We start from the raw sequence: 15,569 nt of genomic DNA, 5'->3' as shown, positions 1-15,569 counted from the left end.
GCAAAGTTAGCAGAATTGAACACATCAAAATTACAAAATCATTCAATACCAACCTACCAATCGGAGGGTTCGATGGTAAGTCCTCTATAGATGGTAATTAAAAGCAGGGTAGCCCAGTCTGTCAGGAGGGAAATATCTATCAGAATGGCCTACCTCTTAAAATGTAGTAACTAGCGGGGTATGTCAGGCTGACAGGTAGGATATATCAAGCGCCTATTTGTCTGTAAATAGGGTTAAAAGCAGGGTAGCTCATTCTGTAAGGAAGGAAATATCTATGAGAATGGACTATGTCCTCTTAAATGTGGTTAAAAGTAGGGTAGCTCATTCTGTCAGGAAGGAAATATCTATGAGAATGGCCTACCTCCTTTATAAATATAGTTTAAAGCAGGGTAGCTTAATCTGTCAGTTAGGAAATACCTATCAGAATGGACTATGTCCTCTTAAATGTGGTTAAAAGTAGGGTAGCTCATTCAGTCATATCTATCAGAATGGATTACTTCCTCTATTAATACAGTTAACGGTAGATAAACTGATTCTGTCAGATGGGAAGGATCCATCAGAATGCAGTAGGCTACTTCCTCTATGAATGCAGTTTGAAGCATGGTAACTGACTCGTTCTGTAAGGTGCGAAATATCTATCAGATTGCACGACTTCCAGTAGCTTTTTGTTTTTTTTTATAATAAACTTTATTTATCAAAACTTACAATGAAAGCCAGAAACATACAAATACACAATACAATGTCTGAGAGCAAAAAAACTACACAAATCACGTAAAATATAGGCTACATAGGCCTACACATAAAGAAACTATAGCTATAAAACAAAATACTTGTATCTGATCCTAATATCTGATAAGGAGCAGCAAACACATCAACCCTCCTGATGACCTCGGGTCAAATTTGACCCGTTTTCAAAACGTTTCTATATCAGAAAATTTGGGTTTCTTTCAACCAAATTGTCAAAATAAATTAAAAATAAATAACGTGGATGGTTGTGTAAAATAAATGATCAGTTCACTATCATTGAATTTGGGTGTTTTAGTCAATTTTATAGCATTTTGAAGAGAAAAAAAATAAATAAAATGTAAATAATAATAATTAAAAAAAAACATCGGAAAAAGTGACAAAAAACTTGGAAAAAAGTGACAAATGTCGGAAAAAGTGAGAAAAAGTGTCGACCAATTTTAGTTTTGAATTTTGACCCAGAAAAACAAAAAAGTTGCAGGTCGACGGGAAGACAACAGGTTTAATAAACATAGAAAAGTAAATAGATGAGTGATGAAAACCAAATCATATTGTAAAAATTATACAAGTATTACACAGTTAATCACAGTACAAAAGGGGTAAATTAGATTAAATAGGAGATATATAAACTAATGTGGTGTTAAGGTAGCTCATCAAATATATTCTTCTAACGGTCTAATATAAAATAAATCTGTTGCATTTAAAAAAAAATTATCAATTTATCAAAGAAACAGTAACCTGGTTACACCGGTAGGTGGCAGCAGAACGTCATAATGTAGGCGTCTCCTAGGTAACTCCATTCACAGCTCTTCTGCAGACAGCCGCTCTTTGCTAAGTTGGAAATTCTTCATAAGGAAAGTAGGCTAGTGAACTGATCATTTATTTTACCTGTGAGGAGCGTTGTATGGAACCATCCACGTTATATATATATATATATATATATATATATATATATATATATATATATATATATGTATATATATATATATATATATATATAGCTATATATATATATATATATATATATATATAGCTATATATAGCTAGAAACTTTGAAAATGGGTCAAATTTGACCCGAAAACAACAGGAGGGTTAAAGTTGTGAACTCTTTGCTATTAAAATGTGACATCTTGGGTAAGACTTGTTATTTCACTCAGTGTGGCATCTTCTAGAAGAAGAACAAAACAAACTTAAAATCAACTTAAGAGAAAAAATTATGACAACATTTGATGAGTCATGTTTGAGTTGTTTTCGGATGTGGCTGTAGTAGGTTTCAATACTAGGTTTCCATTCCTGGGAGAACGAAAGCTAAGGCAGGACAGAGATTATTTCGGCGTTTTTTATGACGTTTTTATCATTTTTTTTTTTTTTTTTTTGAAATTCTATAAACGCATCTTAATGTTTGCATTTGAAAGGAAGGTGCAGCTATTAAAATGTGGCATCTTGGGTAAGACTTGTTATTTCACTCAGTGGCATCTTCTAGAAGAAGAAAAAAACAAACTTAAAATCAACTTAAGAGAAAATAGGCTATATGACAACATTTGATGAGTCATGTTTTAGTTGTGTTCGGATGTGGCTGTATAGGGTTAGGTTTCCATTCCTGGGAAAACGAAAGCTAAGGCAGGACAGAGATGCCCCGCCTCTACTGGCTTTGACTTCAGCGTAAACATTAAGCATAACAGCTGAGCACGCTGGACATTAAATACCCTTAGTTACAGAAAATCACAAGTTATACATCACTGACTTTATACCAGCGAAACGAAAGCAGCATCAAGAGCAGAAACCGCAGTTTTATTTCCAGAGAAGTCGAGGAAACAGCTGAATGATGAGGTGAGTAGGTGCTTCTGCATTTCATATTTTCTATGCTATAAATTCCTTATTTTCCTGTCTTCCTTCTTCCCTTTCAGCCAAGGCAAGGCAGCTTTAATTGTATAGTAAAACAAGGCAATTCAAAGTGCTTATATAAAATATAAAAGAACAGTTAGACGCCATTAATAACATTCGTTAAAGATAATAGGCTATAAACACAGCTAAAATAGAATAACACAGGTAAGAAATACAAGAATATAAGTTACAGTGCAGTGTAAGAAAATGAACAATTAGGCTACTTTAAAAAAGGCAGCATCAAAATGAAAAGGCCACAGGGATTTAAACCCTACCAGGAATACAATTCTGATGGATACATGCTAAATCATTCTATTAGGTTTTAATTTAATGACTTCCTTATTTTCCTTTTTGCTGTAATGTGTTTCCTCAGAGGACAGTGGTACTTTTCAGTCATCTTTCTTCTGTTCCTTCAAGTGAAACCATAATACACAGTAGGCTATAAACATGAATAGTTTATAATACAGAAACTATAACTTACAGTACATTTAGTTGATGTTTTTACTGAAGCAACTTACAAAAAGTGTATTAAACCATTTCGATGCAACCCAAAATTACCAGAAATCGTGCAACTACATGAGCTTTTAATATGCTGATCTACTTCAAGTGCTATATTTAGAGACTTAAGATTTATATTTTAAGGGCTAAGGTGCAGTCTGAACAGATGAGTAGATTAGAGTAGACAGGGAATTCCAGTCTCTCCCCTCTGGACGGAGGCTAAAAGTTCCTGGTTGCAGAACTACAAGATTTAAAAACAGTTTTGTCCCAGTGGCAATCACTATGTTAAACAAACTGTAAAATGAATTACTTGCACAAAACGCACACTTTGGTCATGTACTGTCTTCTATTCTGTCTTCTAATCTTTTTATCCATGTTTTATTGCCTGTTTTAATGTTTTGTGTGTTACATGTTATGTGGTGGTCTACAAAGCTTTAAAGGAACACGCCGACTTATTGGGAATTTAGCTTATTCACCGTAACCCCCAGAGTTAGACAAGTCCATACATACCCTTCTCATCTCCGTGCGTGTTGTAACGCTGTCTGACGGCTCCAGAGGCATCAGGCCAGCACATAACATGCTGGTGAATGTTTCCAGTAATCCTACTGCTCCCAATAAGTGACAAAATAACGCCAACATGTTCCTATTTACATGTTGTTATTTGTAGAGTCACAGCGTGTACAAATAACAACGTAACATGAGACACAGCCATCTTCTTACTGTAAACAAACGGGGAACTATATTCTCAGGCGGAAGAATATAGTACTTGGGCGGAATGATTTGCTTTGCAGCAAACCTGTCTGAGAATATAGTTCCCAGTTTGTTTACGGTGTGATCTACAAATCACAACATGTAAATAGGAACATGTTGGCGTTATTTTGTCACTTTTGTCACCGCATTCATTCGGACCCATTCGCTCGCGGTCTGCGACTCTCCACAGGAAATTAACTAAATAAGTGGCGGTGAAGGTGGCGTTATGTTTATTGCCGCGTAATATTCATGATCTGTGTGAAATTATGACAACAAAAATATTTGAAAAAAATATATTGACGTGTGAATTAATCACACAAAAAACCGCCCCTGGTGTGTACAGTAAAGGGCAGAGCAGGGGCGGAGTGAAGGGGTGGCTTCTGGGGCTCCAGCCCCGAATGTTCTCTCAAAAGCCCTGAATCTTTTAGACTGACTTTACTGTCCTTACTGTAGCGGGCTCCGTTCTAAAGCTACACAGAAGATAATGGTATAATGTGAAACTAGACAATATAATGAATCCATTTGGTACCAACTATGTCATGCTAGCTTGTCAGGAAATTGGCTAAATAACGCTCCAAATTTAGGCTAAATTTAGTTTTGGAAAAACTTGCATGCCCTTTTTAAAGGAGTCCGTTGACCTTTGACCTCCATATGTATAAATGAAAATGGGTTCTATGGGTACCCACGACTCTCCACTTTACAGACACGCCCACTTTGTGATAATCCCATGTAGTTTTTCTTTGGCAACTTTCATGTTTTTCGCAAATGATTTACAGATTTTTAGGCATTCTATTATGAAATAGCTTGAAAAATAGTGCAAATAGCTACAGTAAATTGGTCTGGGTGTATACAACATCTGGCTCCGCCCCTTAGGCAGGGGATGTTACAGTCCCATTGGTCTCTCTGGTACTTTATCCTGCCCCTGCGGCCATCCAGTTAGTTCTCCAGAGACTGGACGTTAGCTAGTACGATACTGGGCATTGATGATGTGCCGCGGTCCTCAGCCTGTTCTGAGGCCCGATCGTTCTGTTGTGTGGCTGTGAATCTGAGTGCCAAAAGTGTCTGTCTGTTGTATGAGATGATAGCTAAAGAGTGAAATGAAATGTGCAAAAAATAAATAAAAACAAAGTCTGAGCGGAGCAGGCACGATGGCTGACCTACTCACTGGCACCATCTATGCTCCTTACTCCATTTTTATTTTCCTTTTGTCCTTCACATGAGAGGAACACTAGTTAAACATAGCACAATTCAGAGCATACATGAACCTGCTGATGAGGTGTTTGTTATTTTTATTCTCCATCAGTGCTGCTCAGAGTCAAACAACGCTGGAGTCCAAACTGGAGGCCCTGCAGTGCCACTTCACCTGGGATCAGGAGACCAGCGAGTCCATATTTTTACGTCTAAAGGACCAACTGGAGGACATCGGCACCGAGGAGGGAAACAGCTGGCTGGGTCACATTTACAACCTGCGGGGGTTCATTCAGTACAAGCTGAGGTTCACCGAAGACGCCCAGAGTTTCTTCAACAAGGCTGCAGAGGCCTTCAGGAAGATAAGAAACGCAGATGAGGGTCCCTGGTTGGTGGTGAACTACGGGAACCTGGCGTGGCTGCACCACCACCTGGGAGACCAAGCAGAGAGTCAGGCTTACCTGTCAAAGGTCGACGCCCTGATGAATAAATACCCATCTCCATCCCAGGATGAGCTCCATCCAGAGATCTACGCTGAGAAAGCCTGGACCCTGATGAAGTCCAGCGCAGAACAAAAGAAAGAGGCTGCAGATTACTTCCAGAGAGCCATCAGGATGCAGCCAGACATGGTGGAGTGGAAAACCAGCTACGTCTTAGGGTTAGTGAATGCTTTTAAGCACAGCGACACAGGGCTGGAAGCTGATCTTCTGGAGAAAATGAGAATTGCCAAGGAACAGGATCCAGAGAACTTGTACATTGCTGTTTACTATCTCGAGCATTGTGCAAAGAAAGGAGAGAGAATCAAAGATGAAGCACGTGAGTTAGCCACAAAGGTGTTGAGAAATCCTGTCAGCAGCTACAGTGGTATGAAGCCATTAATAAGGGTTTACAGAAACTATGTTTCTGTTGATGAAGCCATTGATTTGGCAGAGGAGGCTCTGAAAACCCATCCAGATGAGCGTTATCTGAAGAGATGCGCTGCACTCTGCTACAAATGGAAGATAATATTTTTCAGGGACAGTCGCCCAAAACCAAACATGATAGACAGAGCAATCAGTCTCCATAAAGAGGTGATTGCTCTTTACCCTCATTCTTCACTTGTGAAGAAAATAGACCTTGCAAACATATACGGAAAGTCAAATTATGGCCAGGCCGAAGCTGAGCAGATATACCAGGAAATGCTCAAAAGTGATCTGGAACCTGGAGACAAACAGATGCTTTACAACAACTACGCAAAATATTTAAACTTCGATCGTCAGGATCGCAAAACGTCAATACTATATCACATGAAGACAGCAAAGATACCGCATCAGTCCTTCTTTCGTGGTAACAGCATCAAAGTTCTGGAAAGAATTAAAGACAGAGGCAGGAACCGAAAGTGTAGAGAAATAGAGGACTTTCTGAAAAACCTGCAAGAGCCACAGTGATTTTAACAGCACTGGTTCTAAATCCAGGGAGTAAAGTTTGGCCCCATTTAATGTGAATAATTAGAGCACATTTACTTTATCCCTACAAGTGAATCCTCCAACAAGTCCTCCAAACCATACGACCACATAGGTCAATTGTTCCTAGCCTCTAATACGACCCATAGGAGCATTTCATAATTTGGCAGGCAATACGACCCAAAGGAGCGTTCTCCATCCTCATACCTAAACGTAACAGTTGTGGTTTTAAACACGTTTGACCCAACCACCCACACACCCTAAAAAGACTTTCTCGGTCTTAATACAATGTCACCTTACTTCCTGCTTTGCTCCCGTCATAATTACTCCACCACAAGAGGGCGCTACCTAACAATAAATGTATGGGTGGTAATTGCTGCTCTACATATGACCTATGGGGTCGTTTTTTCCCTGGTCTCTAATCCTTTAGCTGAGATTCCATTAAAACAAATTTATTTTGCATTATAAATGCTTGCAGAATCTGGCCTTAAATTAGTCAGTATGCTTCAACTAAAGAGCTCATCAAATTATTGAACATAAAGTTACAAAAGTTGAAGGTTTCCGCTTAAACCTTGCGTATAAACTGCATGAACTTATTGTTCCATTAGCGACCAAGCAAGCTAGCTTTTTAGCTGTTGCTGTTAACTGAAATGATGTACAGTTCCCAGAACGAAAGGTTGGCTAGCGTGTTAGCGGTTAGCTCACTAGCTAGAGTAATCACTTTATCACCAAGCTTCTATGCCCAAATATGAAGCAACGATGTGTAGATAATTTAGCTTTAACTTTCTGCCGTGAACACAAAAAAATGTGCTCCTTGGCACAAAATCACATAAATTGTTAGAGAAATACCTAAAAGTTGCTTATTATCAATACAATGTTGGCTTTTATGTAATGCTTTTAGATCTTGTAACCTGTCCCCGTACCTTTTTAACATTGTTTGGTGAGTGTTAGTTGGAACTGACAGTATTGACTGGGAAGCTGCAAATGAAAATAATAACGTGTCTGAGTGTTAGAACTTAAGCTAATAAGTGTGCTACTTGCTAGCTTTCCAGCATTAAGCGTGAAAGGGCAATAGTGGCGTTGCACGATTAGTTCCATTAGGTCTGCATAGAAAACAATGTTTGTAGGAGCCACATATTGTTTGTTGTTTATGGTCTCATTCATGTTGTTTGTTGATTATTGTGTTGTGCACTTATATTGTAGGTGGTGGGCATTTTGCTTACAGCCGCGACAATGTTAATATGGAGGATAGTTTTACTCAGAATTTAAATTAAAAAAGGGGAAAAGGCACCGACACAACACTCAAAACATGTTTCAACTCGTTTTTTTTGGTTATCGCAAAGATGAGATGTGTCCTTAAAAGGCAGGTTTTTACACTTTGTGGAAGACAAAGGCTGTTTAAAAATAAAATCCTTTACATTTTCCCCGGAAAACTCTCAGTAGTGGTAAACGTGATGTGTATGAAACATGCTGAGTCATTTAATAACACTGGTCCTTTAAATAACATTAATTGTGGACACGTTCAAATGTCATCATATGATTAATTTAAATAGATTTTGATCCGATGTCGTCTTTCTTAACTTAACCACGGCGTTTATTACATTCCTGTTGTGTTGAATGTTTTCATTTTCACTTTAAGTTTATATAACAACATTATACTCTGTGTATGAAGATTGCTTTGCTGTAAGAAAAATAAAATGGTTGGTAATGTAATAGTTCATTTGATGTATAACCTGAATATTATCTCTATTTGTAGCCTAAATGATAATATTAAATTTACATAATGTGAACTAAGAAAGCCTCTCTACAGTGTGTTTTTTTTGTTTGTTTAGGTGGAAACTATATATTCTTGTACCCTACACATTCAGGACCATGATGGACATTAATTAAGCTACAACTTTTACAAGTTACTGCCAAATATTTTTATTTACTTTTAAGTGAACATGGATGAACATTAAACACATACAACTGTGTAACAATTTCTCTAAGTTTATATGTGAACGCATGAAAAATAATCTGAATCAGAATCAGTTTTACTGGCCAAGTGTACTTACATACACAAGGAATTTGACTTCAGTAGGTGTTAACTCTCTATACATTCAACAAATAGACATGTAGTAGTAGCATACTGTACAATAGAGACAACAATATACATACAGGCACATATCATCATAATATACAAAAATACAAATATACAAATAAGACATAATATCAAGACAAGTACACATGGAGTGGGATGTAAAGTGCGAAAAGTAATAGTGCAAAGTAGTGTGCAAATGCCTTTTGGAATGATAAGTAATGTGTAGAAAAGAGGGTGAGTGGCCAAAGTGGGGATGACCCCACTTACCAAGTGTTCAGTAGAGTGATGGCAGCGGGGAAGAAGCTGTTCTTGTGTCTGGTTGTTTTTGTGCGCTGGGATCTGTAGCGCCTGCCAGAGGGGAGGAGGTTAAAGGAGGTTAAAATTGAAACTTTAGTGTATAAAATAAGTGTGAAGTAACCAAACAGTAACCTGGCAGCAGAGAGTCTTAATGCAGGTGTCTCCAGGTACCCGCTGTCAAAGCTCTTCATATTTGACAGTGTGGTACTCAGGAAGGCCAGACAGATATCTGTGGATGCCTCTCACCCACTAAACTCTGAGTTTGAGTTGCTCCCGTCGGGCCGCATTCGATTCAGGGTCCCGAGGGCGAGCCGGAATATTTATAAGAGGTCTTTTGTTCCCGATGCCATAGAGGCACTGAATGCAAAATAATTGCACTAGAAAAGACTTAAAAAGGTATTTTAAATGTGATCTCTTGTAGGCTGTATCCTACCTCCTCTCCACCTGCTGCTGTTTCTGCTCATTGCACAATTGTTGTTTTATGTTTAATAGAGTATCATATAAGTGTGCTATATCTTTAAAGGTCCAATGTGTGGGAATTTCTCCCATCTAGCGTTGAGATCATATATCGCAATCAACTCTCTCGCACCACGCAGTTCAAAGTACGTATTACAGCTACGGTAGCTTTCACACTTCAAAAAGCCGGTCTCTTGCTCTTTTCAATCTCCTTTTTCTTTTCCTGGGCAAAGAAGAAGAAGACTCCTGTTCCTGAAATTTGGATTTTGAATACGTGTGGTCCTCCATGTTTCCTTCTTCAAACTTGCCGGGGCCGGGAAACTACGATACCCGTTAGCAGCATTAGCAGCACCTGTGAGTTTATCATGTGACAGCGATAACGCGAAAGGTGGAGCAGTATGTCCTGTATGTCCCTTACCGGCTAATGTATTTCAAGATGGAGCATGAATATTGAGCGTCTACCCCAGTTCATGCAAATGCAAATGTGAAATTTCAAGCCAAAAGGAATACTTGGAATTGATGGTGGTGGTAAATATTCATGTTAAATGTTCAAGTTTGTGAACGGGCAACACAGATTTTGATAATGAACAACTAAACACATTAAACACTGGATGTCATTGTTGTGTTTTAATGTTTTGGAGAAGCAGAAGACAAGTCTAGTCTAATTTAATCTAATCAGATGCTGCTGAAAGTGTCCACATATACTAAATATATAAACATGTTTAAATCATAGCATTTGACATCTTAATATTTCCCTTTGATGGGAAGATGCAACCATAAAAATGGGACATCTTGTGTGTGAATGTCTCAATCAGTGTAGCGTGGTATCATAGCTAAAAGAAAAAGAATACTTAAAACATTAACCTGTAGGTTTCCATTCTTGTTAAACGATAGTCATGGGGTGTGGTTAAGACAGATCATGCGTTTTCGATTTTCAAATACTGACATTCACTTAGACGTGTATGACCATTTGAAGCCACGTGCTTAACAACATAACTTACAGGAAAGCAGAAGTTGGACATCACTGACGTTATACCAGCGAACCCAAAGCAGCATTTAAGAGCAGAAAGCAGCCGAAAATTTAGAGAACTACTGAGTTGAGGAAACAGCTGAATGATGAGGTAAGTATAGCTCCTTCTGCATTTCATATCATTGTATGAGTAACGTGTATATCATTATGATTTATTTATTGTGTTTGTTATTGAGTCCCAGAACCCAAAATATTAACATTATAGCTCCTACAAATCTACAATCTATATATAGGCAAGGCTTATTGTTACACAGTTACTACTGATAGACAAGAAGTTGGAGAAATGCTTGTAATTTGTTTAACTTTAATGAATTAAATCATTTCTCTACTCCATGTCTGTCTGTCGTATGTGATGATAACTAAAGGGTGGAATAAAATAGTGCAAAAACAAACCTACTTAACCCTCATGTTGTCCTCAGGTCAAATTTGACCCATTCTCAAAATTTCTGTATCAGAAATATGGGCTTCTTTTTAACCAAATTACTCAAAAAAATTAAGTACAATTGCAAGTACTTGATTACTACTTTCATTGAATTGTGGGTATTCAATTTTATAGCATTTGAAAAAAATTGAAATGGTTTTCAAAACCTGACTAAACTTTGACTGATTCTCCACCAACATACGTTCCTCTAATATTTCAATCAGGAGAGACTTCATTAGCAAATGAACATATTTATTGTATCGACAAACATGAAATGCGAATTGTATAATCTCTGGAGATTGAACTCCATCGAAAACATAGGCTATGTCATAAAGGGTATATGAACCCAAACATATCCCCCGATGGAGTCCAGACACTGGTGGTGGTGATGAAAATGCACAGGAACCAATTAAGAGCCAAGCGCTGACGATACCCGAAGATGTGGGCGAGACTTCCGGTGGTTGAAGGGGAGGAAGCGGGACGCACTCTATTCCTGAAACGACAACTGAGAACCGCAAAAGAGAGAGCAGATTTAAAACAGGATGTCATGCTGTGATAGGCTCGTGACAAATGCCCGACTGATTGGTTTAATTAACGACACAGCTGAATGTGATTGACTACTGACAAGTGACATGCCGAGAAACAGCTGATCAACTAGGAGTGATGAAAAAGGAATATGAAGTCTTCCTGTAAGAACTTACGCTGAGCTACATTAGTCAAAATCACTCATCATTTCAAAATTAGGTCTAATCTCCTATAAATGAGATTTATTGACCATGAATTCCAAAAATATGTGTAGAATTATTGGTAGTAAGTTGGTGTTAGTGAAAAATAGCATCGAAAACGTGGAAAATAGTGACAAAAACATTGAAAAAAGTGACAAAAAAAAGCGACTAAAACGTCAGAAAATGTGTCAAAAATATTATGTTAATTTTGACCCAGACGGACAACAAGTGCATGGTCGACCAGAAGACAACACAAGGGTTAATTACTCACTCTATTCAATGCTCCATGCCCCCCCCCCCCCCCCCACACACACACACACCTTCCTAAATGACGTGAAAAGTAGTCATCCAAACATAGCAGACTTCAGAGCATGTTGTTTACAAGGCTGATGATATGTTTTAATATTTATTTTTATTCTCCATCAGTGCTGCTCAGAGTCAAACAACACTGGAGTCCAAACTGGAGGCCCTGCAGTGCCACTTCACCTGGGAACCGAACCCCATCAGCACATTTAAACTTTACCGTCTCAGGGAAAAGCTGGAGGACATCGGCACCGAGGAGGGAAACAGCTGGCTGGGTCACATTTACAACCTGCGGGGGTTCATTCAGTACAAGCTGGGGTTCACTGAAGACGCCCAGAGTTTCTTCAACAAGGCTGCAGAGGCCTTCAGGAAGATAAGAAACGCAGATGAGGGTCCCTGGTTGGTGGTGAACTACGGGAACCTGGCGTGGCTGCACCACCACCTGGGAGACCAAGCAGAGAGTCAGGCTTACCTGTCAAAGGTCGACGCCCTGATGAATAAATACCCATCTCCATCCCAGGACGAGCTCCATCCAGAGATCTACGCTGAGAAAGGCTGGACCTTGGCGGAGTTAAACATTGACAAAAAGCTGGCTACCGATTACTTCCAGAGAGCCATCAGGATGCAGCCAGACATGGTGGAGTGGAACACCAGCTACGTCTTAGGGTTAGTGGATGCTTTTAAGTACAGCGACACAGGGCTGGAGGCTGACCTTCTGGAGAAAATGAGAATTGCCAAGGAACAGGATCCAGAGAACATGTTCCTCGCTGTTTACTACCTTGAGCATTGTGCAAAGAAAGGAGAGAGAATTGAAGATGAAGCACGTGAGTTATCCAGAAAGGTTTTGAGAAATCCTGTCAGCAGCTACAGTGGTATTAATCCTTTACTAAGGATTTACAGAAACTATGTTTCTATTGATGAAGCCATTGAATTGATAGAGGAGGCTCTGAAAACCCATCCAGATGAGCGTTACCTGAAGAGATACGCTGCACTCTGCTACAAATGGAAGATCGTTTGTTTCAGTTACACTCGCCCAAATCCAAGGGTAATAGACAGAGCAATCAGTCTCCATAATGAGGTGATTGCTCTTTACCCTCATTCTTTCCTTGAGAAGAAAATAGACCTCGCAAATATATATGCAAAGTCAAATTACGGCCAGGCCGAAGCTGAGCAGATATACCAGGAACTGCTAGAAAGTGATCTGGAACCTGGAGACAAACAGATGCTTTACAACAACTACGCAAAACATTTAAACTTTGACCGTCAGGATCGCAAAACGTCAATACTATATCACATGAAGACAGCAACGATACCGCATCAGTCCTTCTTTCGTGGGAACAGCATCAAAGCTCTGGAGAGGATGAAATACAAAGGCTATATGCGTAGAGAAATAGAAATGTTTCTGGGAAACCTGCAAGAGCCATAGTGTTTTTAACAGCACTGGTTCTAAATCCAGAAAAAAAACATAGGTAATGCATTCCCTAAAATCTGTAGCCTATACATACTTATTCATTTTGATAACATACACAAGATTTGGGGGAACAATTTGAGGAAATTGTGGAAAATTCTTTAAAAAAGTTAAAATGGAAGTGAGGAAACTTACTGTGAAGACCTCCTGAATGCTACGTCGCTTTTTAATGTCCAGAAATACAGTAGCTCTACTTCGTATAAGAACATAATACGTTTGCTTTACTGTAAGAACAATACATAGTTGTTAATGTAATAGTTAGCCTATTTGATGTATAATCTGAATATGATCGCTGATACTATTAAATATACATTATGTGAACTAGGAAATCCTAGTTTTTTTTTTTGGTGGTAACTATACAAGAAATTTCTGTATTCTAAACAATCTTACAGAACTTCACACAGGACGATGATGGACGTTAACCAAACTATAACTTTTGAAAGCTGCTGCCAAATTGTTTGTTTTCTTAACTCTCGTGTTGTCTTCCCGTCGACCATGAACTTCTGGGTCAAAATTGAAAATTGACTTTTTTGTTGTTGATTTATTGACGTTTTTGTCGCTTTTTAAAAGTTTTTGTCACTTTTCTCCTCAACATTTCTTTTAATTCCTGGTCAATAAACCTAATTTATGTGACATTATACTTACTTTTTGAGTTAAAAAAGCAGAAATTATGAATTATTTTGACTAATAGTTAAGATCAGAGGATGTTGAGTTGATCACAGACTGGTACATGTCAACGTTTAGTCAAGATATTGTTTTGAAACCATTTAAACTATTATTTTTGGGCAATTTTGGTTGAAAGAAACCCATATTTCTATGATTAAATAGAGATTTTGTGTCAAATGGAACCAATATGACCCAATTGTTAGCCTGTTTTTATAAAAACGTCTGCTACGGAGCCATAACGTGAGGTACAAGGTAATGGAGCCTTTTATACATTGTCGTGTTTCTTTAGAAATAAACAATGGACAAATAAAGACTTTAAACTCTTCAGATGTAAAGTTATTCGCTGTCAAAGTGACGTCAAAATGAATGGCAGTCAATGGGATGCTAACGGCGGGTGAGTGCTTGTTAGCATCAAAATGGCGCCATAGGAGGTTTGGGTTGTGAGGAGACGCTTACCCCCTTGATTCAAGACCATTAATGATGGCTGCATTCCACTTACGAGAGGTCCTGGTATTGTTCATGCTGACTCACTGAAATATCTTACTGGGACACTTAGGGTTATCAACTTCAGCCGTGCTTTTCCTGCTAAGACATGTAAAAATGTCTGCTGTGAAAAAGCTCCATAGGCCTACTAAACACGTGCTTAAAGGCACATCACCTTTATTTCCATTTAGTGTGTTCTGTCTTTTATATATACATCTGTATTGTATCTTGTTTCAGACATAACATATTTTTCACATAAAACAGAAGTAGGTTTACATCTGTTGACTGTAAAAACACCAGACTAAAACTATGCCTATACATAGGTTCTATCTATCTATACATAGCCTACAGTGTAACACGAAATTAAGACGTTAAAGAAAAAATATTGAACCCTTGTGTTGTCGTCCCGTCGACCATATGCAACTTTTTTTTTGTTCTGGGTCAAAATTTCACATAAAAACGTTTTTTGGGTGACGGTTTTATCACTTTTGTCCGATGTTTTTCCCGATGTTTTTGTCACTTTTTCCCGATGTTTTTGCTGATATTTTTGTCACTTTTTCCCGATGTTTTTCCCGATGTTTTTGTCACTTTTCCCAATGTTTTTGCCGAAATTTTTGTCACTTTTTCCAACTTTTTGGTCATTTTTTTTTTAAAGTTCTCTTGTCACAAATTTCCGATGTTATTGTCGATGTTTTTGTCAATTTTTCTGCACTTTTTTTGTTGACGTTTTTGTTGTTTTCTTCTCAACATTTTTTTGTCACTTTTTCAAACGTTCTTTCCACATTATGTTTTTGGACAATGTGGTTGATAGAAACCCAAATTTCTGATTTAGAAACTTTTTGAAAATGGGTCAAATTTGACCCGAGGACAACAGGAGGATTAAGGCTTTACAAATCGCACGTTTTCATTGCTTTCGTAATTTTAAGTTCATCACGTTTGAATATAGTGTCTGATTTATATTTCATTTTTATTTATTTGTTGAGGCGGACTGTGTGGATTCTTTTTGGTGCATTTTCATATAGTTTCAAGAAGAAGAAACAACTTAAAATCTGCGTATGAGAGCAAAGAATCACACCATGTGTATGTGATGAGTCATGTTTTATGTTTTCCTTTTTTTGATTTTTTTTTTTTACT

The 15,569-nt window shown here is 38.1% G+C and overlaps 1 protein-coding gene across 2 annotated transcripts; it reads left to right on the top strand.

Annotated features, from left to right (window-relative positions):
• Positions 1-2,438: 2,438 nt before the first annotated feature.
• Positions 2,439-13,605, top strand: LOC116054894 (interferon-induced protein with tetratricopeptide repeats 1-like). Of its 2 annotated transcripts, XM_036006932.1 has the most exons (3): positions 2,439-2,574; positions 5,180-5,677; positions 12,440-13,605. In XM_036006932.1, exons 1-3 carry the CDS (start codon positions 2,567-2,569, stop codon positions 13,242-13,244), a joined length of 1,311 nt encoding a protein of 436 aa, XP_035862825.1. In that variant the 5' UTR covers positions 2,439-2,566; the 3' UTR covers positions 13,245-13,605. The 2 variants fall into 2 exon arrangements, with proteins under 2 accessions (XP_035862825.1, XP_031162489.1); XM_031306629.2 differs by lacking the exon at positions 12,440-13,605 and having other exon boundaries at positions 5,180-8,293.
• The last annotated feature ends 1,964 nt before the right edge of the window (positions 13,606-15,569 follow it).

This window comes from Sander lucioperca, chromosome 11 (assembly GCF_008315115.2).
Source record: "Sander lucioperca isolate FBNREF2018 chromosome 11, SLUC_FBN_1.2, whole genome shotgun sequence".
Taxonomy (NCBI): domain Eukaryota; kingdom Metazoa; phylum Chordata; class Actinopteri; order Perciformes; family Percidae; genus Sander; species Sander lucioperca.
Note: the sequence above shows the minus strand (reverse complement) of the source record. Positions and strands in the feature narration are given on the sequence as shown.